At 41.0% G+C, this 13,521-nt stretch overlaps 1 protein-coding gene across 1 annotated transcript in view; it reads right to left on the reverse strand.

Annotated features, from left to right (window-relative positions):
* The window catches only part of LOC120044053 (adhesion G protein-coupled receptor L1-like), a 74,568-nt gene extending 62,117 nt beyond the window's left edge, over positions 1–12,451 (reverse strand). Inside the window, exons 1-2 of the mRNA XM_038988643.1 lie at positions 12,322–12,451; positions 2,889–3,102 (exon numbers count right to left, since the gene is read on the reverse strand). Of these exons, the coding sequence (XP_038844571.1) occupies positions 2,889–3,102; positions 12,322–12,451 (344 nt within the window). The remainder of the gene's footprint in view (positions 1–2,888; positions 3,103–12,321) is intronic.
* Between the last annotated feature and the right edge of the window lie 1,070 nt (positions 12,452–13,521).

The raw sequence follows: 13,521 nt of genomic DNA on the forward strand, positions 1-13,521 counted from the left end.
AACCAACCAAATCATGAGAAAACAAAAATATAATTACTTGACACATTGGAAAGAATTTACCAATTTTTTTTTTACGCTATTGGACCCTAAACAGAGAGTACACAGTGGCAGAATATCGGACCACTGTGACTGACCCAAAATGAAGGACATATTTGACTATGTACAAACTCAGTGAGCATAGCCTTGCTATTGAGAAAGGCTGCCCACCGAAGGCAGACCTGGCTCTCAAGAGAAGACAGACTATGTGCACACTGCCCACAAAATGAGGTGGAAATTGAGCTGCACTTCCTAACTTCCTACCAAATGTATGACCATATTAGAGACACATATTTCCCTCAGATTACCTAGACCCACAAAGAATTTGAAAGCAAATCCAATTTTGATAAACTCCAATATCTATTGGGTGAAATACCACAGTGTGCCATCACAGCAGCAAGATTTGTGACCTGTTGCCACAAGAAAAGGGTGAAGTGAAGAACAAACACCATTGTTAATACAGCCTATATTTATGTTTATTTCTTTTCCCTTTTGTACTTTTTGCACATCATTACAACACTGTATAAATAAATAATATGACATTTCAGTGTAATGTTTACTGTTAATTTTGTATTGTTTATTTATCTTTTGTTTATTATCTATTTCACTTTCTTTGGCAATGTAAACATATGTTTCCCATGCCAATAAAGCACCTTAAGGATCCACCCCTTTTGTAAATTTTCGCCTAAAATGACATACCCAAATCTAACTGCCTGAAGCTCAGGACCTGAAGCAAGGATATGCATATTCTTGATACCATTTGAAAGGAAACACTTTGAAGTTTGTGGAAATGTGAAATGAATGTAGGAGAATATAACACATTAGATCTGGTAAAAGATAATACAAAGAAAAAGACATGCGTTTTTTGGTATTTTTTTTGTACCATCAACTTTGAAATGCAAGAGAAAGGCCATAATGTATTATTCCAGCCCAGGTGCAATTTAGATTTTGGCCACTAGATGGCAGCAGTGTATGTGCAAAGTTTTAAACTGATCCAATGAACCATTGTATTTCTGGTCAAAATGTTGTGTCAACACTGCCCAAATGTGCCTAATTGGTTTATTAATCACTTTTCAAGTTCATAACTGTGCACTCTCCTCAAACAATAGTATGGTAGTCTTTCACTGTAATAGCTACTGTAAATTGGACAGTGCAGTTAGGTTAACAATAATCTAAGCTTTCTGCCAATATCAGATATGTCTATGTCCTGGGAAATGTTCTTGTTACTTACAACCTCATGCTAATTGCATTAGCCTACGTTAGCTGAACCGTCCCACGGGGGACCCACCGATCCTGTAGAAATTGAAATTGAATTGAGAGTGAGAGAGAGAGAGAAACATGGGAACATAGAAATAAAACTAGACAGATGAGAGAGAGAGAGAAACATGGGAACAGATAAATAAAGCTAGACAGAGGAGAGGAGAAAAACATGAATGAGGACATTGAGAGAATGACAGAATAGACAAAAGAGAAGAGGCAGAAACATGTCCTTGGGGCTAAAGATGGAGGGGACGGGTCGGAAGGGGGTCATTTCACACTAGACTAGATCATGTGACAGCTGGACCTGAGGGGATGAGGCAACGGAGGGATGAGGGAGGAAGAGGGGGAAGAGTGCCGTAAGAGTCTCCCTCCCCCGATGGCTTGTGAGTGTGAGCAATTAAAGGTGAGAGAATGGGGGGGACTGGTGCTGCTAAGACACACACACACACACACACACACACACACACACACACACACACACACACACACACACACACACACACACACACACACACACACACACACACACACACACACGTACACATACACACACGACATGGAAACATTCATATGCACATAACACCAACATAATCTAAACAGTTCAACGTATGCTCCCTCACACACTCACACTCCCAGCACACACACTTCCCTTTTCAGTACATAATCCCCCCTTCTCTGTCCTCCTGTATCCTCCTCTGTCTTCTATCCTCCTCTATCCACCTCTGTCCTCCTCTATCGTCATTCTATCCTCCTCTGTCCTCCTATATCATCCTCTATCCTCCTCTGTCTTCCTCTGTCCTCCTTTATCCTCCTCTGTCCTCCTCTATCCTCCTCTATCCTCCTCTGTCTTCCTCTGTCCTCCTCTATCCTCCTCTATCCTCCTCTGGCCTCCTCTATTCAGCTTTAGCATTATTTCTCTCTCTCTGCTCTCTCTCTCGTTCATTCTCCATTTCTCTCCACGTCACTGCTCCACTCTCTTTATCTCCCCATCAGTGGTTCACTCTAGCCCGCTCCCCCCCCTCCATCCCTCCATCCCTCCATCCCTACATCAATCCCCTTCAGATCTCTCCATTTCTTCATCCCTCCATCCCCACACCAATCCCCCTGTCCTCCTCCAGATCTGTCCATCTCTCTCTCCCTCTGTGCTTCCCTCCATCTCACCAGTAGCACCCTCTCCCTCCGTTACATGTGTGATGGATAGCAGGGAGAGGGCTGCCATTGATCAGCTCTATGAGGAGGCAGATGCTAAGCACAGCCAGAGTGCAGCTGCAGGGAGCCACACCACAAACACATATCTCACTACACACATACTGCATGCACTCCACTTTACACACTAACAGCACATAAGATAAAAAAAACAAGCAGGACAGAAAGACACACCCACTCTGGGTTTCCTATGTCTTCTTATTTATCTTCCACACACACACACACACACACACACACACACACACACACACACACACACACACACACACACACACACACACACACACACACACACACACACACACACACACACACACACGCACCCGAACACACACACACACACACACACACCTACCCACCCAACCCTCCCACCTCCCCACACGTACCTCTGTGACATGATCTTGAAGGCGTCAGGCAGGTAACACTGCACGTTCTCCATTTGGAAGGGGTCAGCGTCACAGATCTTGTCGTCCGTGCGGCCGTAGTTGGCCGTCTCAATCATGATGACATCACTGCCAGGGCAGCGCAGCTCGATGGGGTATCCCTCGCACGCCAGCTCTCTACGCATCAGGCCGAAGGGCATCGCTGACCGACTCAGAGCTACAGCAGAGAGAGAGAAAGAGAGAGAGAGAAGGAGAGAAAGAGAGAGATAAAGTGTGTTATTGACAATGTAAGTGCATGGTATGAAATAGGAGGGAAATCATATAAACAAACGGCAGACATACCACTCTCTGTAGAATAACAGAAACAGCATAAAGCAAATGGCTAGGTAGAGAAAATGCTAGTCATCATGTACAGTAGCAGAAAGACAGGGCCTAAGAGCAGAATTTGTATTTTTACATAGCAGTTAGAATGTAACATAAACACAATGAGACCATCATCTCAATTCAGAGAGGACACAGCTAAAAACAGTGTAGCCAGCCTCATAGACAGAGAGTGCAAGTGGACGTTGGATCCTAAAAGAGCACTTCCAGACCAGGCCTGCCTCCCAAATTCCCTATAGTACACACATTATTTTTAATAGGGAATAGGGTGCCATTTGAGACACACCCCAGCTCTCCCAATCATGATATTTACCCACTCTGAGAGGCAAACTGTTAAACTTTCTGGCTTGTTCCATTAACAGACTCCCACACACACAGCCAGCAGCTCAACCCCCACCACTCGGACACGCAGCGTCTGACGCACAGCTCTGAAATAGAATGTCCTCACTTCACGCCTGCCTTCCAGCCGACGTCAACATTACACCTGAGTAGGGATCACCTCCATACGGAGAGGGAGAATGAGGGAGGGAGAGGAGGCAGAGGAGGAGACAAGAAAATACATTGAACAGAGAAGAGAAGAGGGCCTGAGAGAGGGAGAGAGAATCTCACCCTAGCCTCATGCAGGGCCTCTCTGTACGAGGGCTGGCAGGCCCCTAGGCTCCCTCCCCCCACCTGTGTCATCTGTCCGTTTGCCATTTGTACGCCCACTCCATGCAATCAGAAGACTGAGAGGACAGCTAGGAGAGAGAGAGCTGGCGCGGCAGACAGAGAGAGGGGGCAGCCAGGGTGGCGGGGGTTAATCGCTGTGCCAGGGCTGAGAGGGCCACAGACATGCACAGAGACACTCTCCATCTACTCCATCTCTCTCTCCCTCTCCTCCATCCGCCTCTCCATCTCTCTTCATCCGCACAAGTAGGCTTTCTAACAGCCTCTGCATTCAGACCTTCAACAAATTCAGTCCTACTCAGCTCACCACAAAATGGCTGCAGCCTTGGCATGTACTCCACAAAGTCCAGTAGGTAAGCTCCAAAAAAATACCATATTGTTAAGTTTGGCATAGAAGAATGAAAATTGAGGTGCTTGTATAATTGTTCCGCATTGAACAAAACCTGATATAGTGCCATTCATCAAGCCTTGGGCCTGCATGTAGCTCCCCCTATAGGTCAATGGTGAAAATGCAATTGTCTGCATTTCATTTTGGGTCGTTGCTTCCCCTGAGTTGGATCTATGTGGCCCTGCATTTGCTGTTTTCTCACCCGGCTGGTATGTTTTGACAGTGTGTTTAAAAGTGCAAATGAAAAAATCGTCACTTGAACTTGATTGGTCAACTCTCCCAGCCTTCCTCCATCAATTTACATAATTTGTATATTTGGGTTGCTGCAGTTCAGACTTGTGGCTCTCTCACCTTGCCCACTCTGAGAGCTGCAAAAACTGAAAATCAGTCACCAAAGATAGGGGATAAAATGCAAAAAGGCTAAAAAGCAAGAATGTTGTTCAAATGTGCTCAACCAGGCGGTTGATATGTCAGTAAAAGGTACTATAGAGTAAGAATATGGTAAATAATTGTTTTATTAAAAATAATTATTTGGTGAAAAATATTATTGAATTGATGTCAAAACACTATATTATGCAACATACATTGATTAAACAATATTTCATGCCCCTTGTGGTAAATTAATCAATATTCAGACTTAAGAACGCCTATAAAATAATGCCTTTAATTGTAATAAAAAACTGCACTCAAATTGTCACATATCTGAAATTGTAGTCTGAACATGTGGAAAACATGATGGAGGAATATGGATAATTTGAAATGTAAGAAAAGCATTTTGGGGGACATTGTACTATATACCACCCAGAAACGCATTCATTTAAATGTAATTCAATATTTATGTTTGGACACACAAAATGATCATAATTTGTTGAAATTTGCCATCAGTCCTCATATAAAGTGATACTGTGAGATTCAGATGAACTCATGGATATGATTTCAAACTGTTTGTCTCTGTGTGACATAAAGGAAGTGCGAGGTAGTTGTACGGGCCAATAGGAACTGGTGTTAGCTCAACGACTGGAAGTCTACAGCTACATACGGAACAAGAGATGTGCTTTTTGTGGTGGGGAACTAAGCATAGCCTCCCCTCAATGAAAGCTGGGTTTGTATCCTGCCCAATACATTCACCAAGTAGCCAAGCCAATCCATAAAGGGTTTTGATCGTGAGACTGCCCTGAAATAAATCTTAATCACCAAATACTTTTTTAAAGATCACATTGGGAGCAGCAAAACAGTGAGTGAACACTCTCATGTGTCCATACGCCCATCATGGAATGAGAAATGTGATGATGCCGGTGACCCTCGTATTTACAAACATAGTTTACCTGTAACAATTTCTTGTTAGGGGTTCAAGCAGCGAAGCTGCAAGAAACCATATTGTACTTGTTGGTTCCCAGGTTGCAGGTTGCAGTTGTAAATGAGAACTTGTTCTCAACTGGCCTACCTGGTTAAATAAAGGTGAAATAAAATGTCTCACTATATTGTCTAAACATGTCTCCCTCAATAAGTCTGTCTCATTCTACCTGTTGATGTTTCAATGGTGCCAAGGATAGTTCCAGTTTTTATATGCTCTGATGTTTGCCTCTCTATGGCACACCAGGTCTGATTCCAGCAACATGTGCTGTTTGCGCTGTTTGGGTCCTTCCACTTCTACTACATCTAAACAAGGCAAAGGTCTGGAATTAATAAGAGGCGTGTTACAGCACTATAGCAGACTTTTAAAGATCATTTATGCTTGAGCCGTCATGCTTAGTGTTTCCTGTGAATTTGATCTCTGCAAACATCTGGGAAAATGCCTTTAAAAGGCTCACAGAGAGCAATAGTAATGGTGTCTTTTTGTAGGCACTAACGCAGGCTAACACTGTCATGGCTCGCTGGCCAAAGCTTATGGGGAAATTAATGTTTTTTGGGGAGGGATTCAGGATAAACGCTGAAAATAAGGTCTGTGGTAAACACAGACTTAGGAGATCTGATACGTGTTATTCTATGAGATAATCTTCATCAGCTAACATAACTTTTTGTGAATTTTGAAGCATTTATGTAATCAAAAGAAGCAAAAAGCTAACGATGTGCTAACATGTAAAAAGATAAAACTACACCTCAGGTCGCGTGCCTTTGACATTGAGCTAACCGGCTTAGCTTATCTTATCAGGCTTAGCTTACCTTACCAGGCTTAGCTTACCTTATCAGGCTTAGCTTACCTTATCAGGCTTAGCTTACCTTATCAGGCTTAGCTTACCTTATCAGATTTAGCTTACCTTATCAGACGGACCCAAAGTCTCCTCTAAACAACATCGTTAGGGAACTGATAAAATGAGCACCTTCCCGCTGAGGAGATATGGTTGCAGCCTGGAGCAAAACAATATACCATCGTTGCATTTTTGTTCGAGCTGGTAAGCAGAAAGCTAACTAAGCTAACTAGCTTTTAGGCGGACTAGTGTAGCGTAGACTAGTTTGCATGGTCGGCGTAGTGACGTGAAAATGCTTGCTACTAACGCTGAAGTTCAAGTTCTCTGACAGTTAGCGACTCATTAGCAAGTGACTTATTTTGAGAACGTAAAGGCTTTATAATTCCTAAAGGTCATGTTAACTGACTGTTATCACCTCATAGAACAAAACATAGAAGATATCCTAAGCCTGTGTTAACCTCAGACCTTATTTTCAGCGTTTATCCCAAATAGGAATAGCAAACGAACCAGAGGTAGAAAATGATCATTCATTTGCGTTATTTAGGACTACAAGCTGGCAAGCGCTATTGTCGACTGTCTAGCGCGCTGCGCTATAACTCCACATGGGTTGAATCCCGGCCAAAGTCCCATTGCCCATTCACCCATTCCTCTTTTCATATATTTTATTCATGCAAGACAAAACACGCAAGCTTTGTATTTAACACACCACTTTGAAAGTGAGAGTATCAACATTTTACTGGGATTTCTGATGGATTGTCATCATTGTTGAGATTGTTGCATATTTGTAACTATATCAGGTTTTGTTAAGCGCGAATTTCAATGCTACTATACCAAATTAACTCATTCTGGAGCTTACCTAGTGGACTAACAGTCAGAGCTCAGAGGCAGAGGGACTAGAGTTGGCAGGGGAGCTCTCCCTGGTGATGAAGGACAGCCAGTACATATGAGTGGAGCTTTCCACTGCCAGCGAGACAGATAACTGCTGTCCATGGTGCTGAAGGAGTATGACGAGAATACGTCTATAGAAATGCATTTGGAGAGCAATAACCATTGGAGTCTGGCTATGGTTTGTTCTACATCAGACAGACTAGAATAATCAATGTAGCTAGCAATGCATTGTGCTACATCAGAGTGACTGCAAAGTCTATGGGAGGGAACAGTCCATGGTACTGAAAACAGAATGATAGGTAGTGATAGGCTCTTTACAACCTTGAATCAACAGAGGGAACATTTTACACATTAAGTCTGCCCCTTTCTTTGATCGGTCCCATTTTCTCAATTTACCTCAGAGTCAAAGCTAGCTATCTCCAACCAACCAGATTTGACAAGAGAGCTTTAAAAAGCTGCTGCTCTCCTCACCTACTTAGTCCTCTTATACTCCCCTGACCAGACTGTATTAGCAGTTGAGAGAGGCAGGATGCCGAAAAGCTGGGTTCTATGCTGGGTTATTGATATAATTAATTAAAATGAATGAAAAATGACTGAATAAAGCATATAAACAGGCTGTATTCGAGACTAGATGGAACACACAGAACAGAACAGGCCTGTTTTCCTTGGCAGCTGATGATGAGGCTCTGGGTGAATTAGATTTCAGTCTATCCATTCAGGAAATGTGCCCGTACGGGTCAACGTCAATGTCAGTCATTTCCAGAGATGCTGTGTAGCTGCAGCTACATGACTCACTGCATTGAGACTAGCTCATATTTCTAAACGTCACCCATTCATGCAGCTGCATCACTGGGTAATGTTGTGTCAGTGTGTAACTAAGGACATTAAGGCTGAATAGCCAGATCAAATGTATTTAAAATCCTTTATGCCTCACCAGCATAATATTTCTTCGTAACGGCCTTATAAAAACACACCCAGACAAAGACAGCAAAAACACATTCATATTAGGAACACAGATGGCTCACACTCTCTCACAAACATTCTAATAAATGCATGCATAGTCGCCCACACACACAGACAGAGAGACAGACACATGCACACACGCACACACACACACACACACACACACACACACACACACACACACACACACACACACACACACACACGCACACACACAAACACACACACAGTGCGGGGTAACTGTACTTTACTTTACTATTTATATTTTGCACAGATTTTACTTTTACTTCACTACATTCCTAAAGAAAATATATTTTTACTCCATACATTTTCCCTGACACCCAAAAGTACTCGTTACATTTTGAATGCTTAGCAGGACAGGAACATGGTCTAATTCACACATTTATCAAGAGAACATCCCTGGTCATGCCTACTGCCTCTGATTTGGCAGACTCACTAAACACACATGCTTCATATGTAAATGATGTCTGAGTGTTGAAGTGTCTCCCTGAACATCCGTAAATAAAATAAAATGAAAATCGTTCCGCCTGGTTTGCCTAATATACGTAATTTGAAATGATTTATACTTTTACTTTTGATACTTATGTATATTTTAGCAATTACATTTACTTTTGATACTTAAGTACATTTAAAACCAAATACTTTTAGACTTTTACTCAAGTAGTATTTTACTGAGTGACTTTCACTTTTACATTTACTATTACAGTTTTTTACAATCGCTAGGACCCATTTCTCAACACTTAAGTCACTTTTTCAAAACTATTCACACAGTTCTCCTAACCAACGTTCAGCTTGGCACAGCAGTTAATTTCATATCCAAAATTAACTCAAACCACCAAAACACTTCATACATGTCTCAAATCAACTCATTCTTCCATAACACTAGCAAAGGTTGTCACCCAACAAGCACACTTTGTCACTCATAAAACAATGACCTAAAAAACACTAACAACAGGTAGCATTACACAATGTTTTCGTTAGTTAAGTTTCTTTACAAAACAAGAATGACACCTCTCTTCTGTTTAGAATTCACTGAAGTATATGTTACAGGAATGAATCAGACATGATGCAATATGCTTCAATATGTTTTATGTCATTTTTTGGCATTGAGTGATTCCAAAAAACAATAATTTGTGTATACACCATCTACCGATACAGATACAGTTGCAATACTAGTCAACCTTGTCTTCTGCATTTGGCCACAGGTTCTCATCCACATCACATCTTATGTCATCTTGGGCAATACACTGTCATGATGTTGGCCTGGGGGTAGGTTTATGACAGTCATAAATACCTCTCTCCCCCTTTTTCCTCTCCCTACTCTACTGTTGTGACATTAGAAAACCCCTTGGTTAACATAGAGATTCTGGGAACATCAGAAGTTGGGGGGAAATGAGCTATATTCTGGTAATCCGACCAATTGAACTTCTTTAGGGTAGGGGGCAGCATTTTCATTTTTGGATAAATAGCATGCCAAAATTCAACTGCCTGCTACTCATCCCCAGAATATAAGATATGCATATTCTTAGTAGATTCGGATAGAAAACACTCTGAAGTTTCTAAAACTGTTTGAATCATGTCTGTGAGAATAACAGAACTTATGTAGCAGGCAAAACCCCGAGGACAAACCATTCAGAATTTCTATTTTTTTGAGGTCACTGTCTTTTCAATCAATTTTCATTGGGACACCAGATTTCTAAGGGACTTGTTTGCAGTTCTTACCGCTTCCACTGGATGTCACCAGTCTTTGGAAATTGGTTGAGGTTATTCCTTTGTGTAATGAAGAAGTACGGCCATCGTAAATGAGGGTCACTTGAAGTAAATTGTTTGAGAGAGGCACATTACCAAAAAAGTTGCGTCAGTTTGTTTTCTTTTTGTATTGAACACAGATCATCCCGTCTTCAAATTGATCGATTATTAACGTTTAAAAATACCTAACGTTGTATTACAAAAAGTAGTTTGAAATGTTTTGGTAAAGTTTACATGTAACTTTTGATATATTTTGTAGTGACGTTGCGCAAGTTGGAAGCTGTGTTTTTCTGGATTAAACGCGCCAAATAAATTGACATTTTGGATATATATCGACGGAATTAATCGAACAAAAGGACCATTTGTGATGTTTATGGGACATATTGGAGTGGCAACAAAAGAATTTCGTCAAAGGTAAGGCATGAATTATATTTTTATTTCTGTGTTTTGTGTCGTGCCTGCAGTGTTGAAATATGCTACTCTCTTTGTTTACTGTTGTGCTATCATCAGATAATAGCATCTTATGCTTTCGCCGAAAAGCCTTTTTGAAATCTGACATGTTGGCTGGATTCACAACGAGTGTAGCTTTAATTTGGTATCTTACATGTGTGATTTAATGAAAGTTTGATTTTTATATCATTTTATTTGAATATGGCGCTCTGTATTTTCTCTGGCTATTGGCCAGGTGGGACGATTGCGTCCCACCTACCCCAGAGAGGTTAAGGTATATTATGTCAGTTCGGTTGTCATCTGGCACATTCTCATCAATGATAGAATGACATAAACTCTACTGTGGAAAGTCTACACAGAGGTATCGGATTCACATGGAATTGTTGTTCAATTCAAATGTTTGAATATTAAATTATTTGTGAAGAGATGAAATGTAATTTTAGCTTCCAAATTAGAGATTTGGGTTCTCATAAGTTTAGGGCTCTGCTCAACCAGTGGCCCGCCCCTGTGAAGAGACATGGGTTATAAACTTTTCAGACACACCCTTCTCCCTCCACTATATAAGCCATTGACGAAAATGTAACTTCCTGTTCCGAGGATGTGAGGACGACAGTCCGGTGTCAGAATGGTTCAGATAATAACTACAGAACGAAGCCAACATAAGCGTGAGCTTTGGTTGCGAATGGTATGAACTTTGAACTCTTAATCACTATAGAAGTGATACCTCCTAGACGTTGAGTTAGCAACAGCAGCTGCAAACGTAAATTAGGATAGGACAGACAGAGTATCCCATCTACCACACAACAACGTTACTACAACGTACCCAATTGACCAGCAGAGACATTCTTCAAAGGACAAAGGACTCAGTTGGGCAACATGGCCTTCCATCTACCACCAACCTACCGAAGCGCAGCTCAGAGTAAATATTTATTGCATTTTCCTTTTCCAAATGGGCGGTAATTTAGAATGCATAAGATATTGTATTTACGATAGCACAGCTTCGCCCTTTGTTCCTCAGTCTTCCCGCTCTTTCACTCAAACCCAGGCCCTTTAATTTTGTGTAACAAGCTGTCATATCTGTTCCGCCCGCTAGGGACGTTTTCCTTTATGACGTAATTTGTAATCAAGTTATGATTAATTATGTGTATGTGTAATTCTGTGTGATTAGTTAGGTATTTAGTAAATAAATAATTAAACCCAATTTTGTATTGCTGATTCAACTTGTTAGGCAGGGTTCATGAAGATAACCAAGAATTTACAACTTTCAGATGAGACTGAAATAAGGTGACGATTAATATTGACTGCTATTGATGTAAAATATTACTAGGTCTTTAAGAGTTTATTCGGAAGATAACAGCTCTATAAATATTATTTCGTGGTGCCCCGACTTTCTAGTTAATTACATTTACATGATTAGCTCAATCAGCTAATAGTTATTACGGAGAAAGGATTTTATAGAATAGCATGTCATATCACGTAATCCGGCATAGCCAAAGACACTACAACACCTAGGAAATAATATTTGGGCATGCCTGGTCCATCCCTGGCAATCTTCTGCAGATATGTTCAGGCATCCAGTATTCATTGCGTCCAGAATGGACATTTGATCATGTGGATGGTGGTCATAAACCTTCCACCTTCATGAGGAAAATAATTCCTCTATGGGGTTGAGGAATGGAGAGTAAAATGATGATCATGATCATGATTTATTACATGATCAATTATAGTGGCCCTAATCTACAGCTCTTGATCTTCCTCTCAGTCTTCTTCCACCACGCATACGTACTCCTCTCCCTCTCACAGCCACTCTTCTTCCTGTCAGCCACTTCTCTATCTCTGGCTGGGTCCAAGTTTTCATTACAGTACAGCATTATTCCTAAGATGTCCCCTTTTGTATAGATGGTAATGAAATTGAAAGACGAACACCTGGGTAGGTGTTCATCTACAATGGGAATCAGCTGTGGTTGGTCTAACTGTTTTGATAGTATTTCATTTTTTAGATTTGGAATATATTTCAATACTGTATTACTTAAGAAATGTAGCAAATTGCTGTCTTATTAAATTTTGTGTTATGTTAGGTTTTGAACTTAAGTTTAACAGTTTTGAAAAGAGTATGTAAACATGTGCAAATTGGCCTGTAGGTACTTAGAGTTTTGGTGGTGGTTGTGTCTGAGTGAGAAAATAATTAAGGAAATTTGAAATATGTAATCATTGAATGCATTTTGTGCCAAAGCAATGAAAAATGATCCACAGTTTAGCCCACTGCTGTTGTGTTCACTGCGTGAAGAGTTTTGAAAAAGTGACCTAAGTATTGAGAAATGGTCCTAGTGATTATAAAAATCTATAACATAACTTACTTTTACTCAAGTATGACAATGTAAATTGGGTACTTTTTCCACCACTACACACACAGACACACACACACGCATGCGCACACACACACGCATGCGGGCACACACACACACACACACACACACACACACACACACACACACACACACACACACACACACACACACACACACACACACACACACACACACACACACACACACACACACACACACACACAGTAACCCCCCCCCACACACCTCTGACACAGTAGGACTAGTGTATAGTTCAGTATAGGATCCCTGTGGTGTAAGTACACATCTCCATACAGCTGGCCAGTGATTAGATCATTACACAGTGGTGATCAGGAGAGCAGAACTGAGCCAGAACGCAGGAGTCCAGACCCCATTCCCCTCATCACACTGTAGACATTATACAGAACAGAATGGAAATGGGACATTAAACCACACTGGGTGGCCACATCAAATATATATATATCTATATCTATATATATATATATATATATATATATATATATATATATATATATATATATATACGTTCATATTCTACCAAAAAACACACTACAACTTCCTGTTCATAGACTTCC

This window comes from Salvelinus namaycush, chromosome 3, assembly GCF_016432855.1.
Source record: "Salvelinus namaycush isolate Seneca chromosome 3, SaNama_1.0, whole genome shotgun sequence".
NCBI classification, from domain to species: domain Eukaryota; kingdom Metazoa; phylum Chordata; class Actinopteri; order Salmoniformes; family Salmonidae; genus Salvelinus; species Salvelinus namaycush.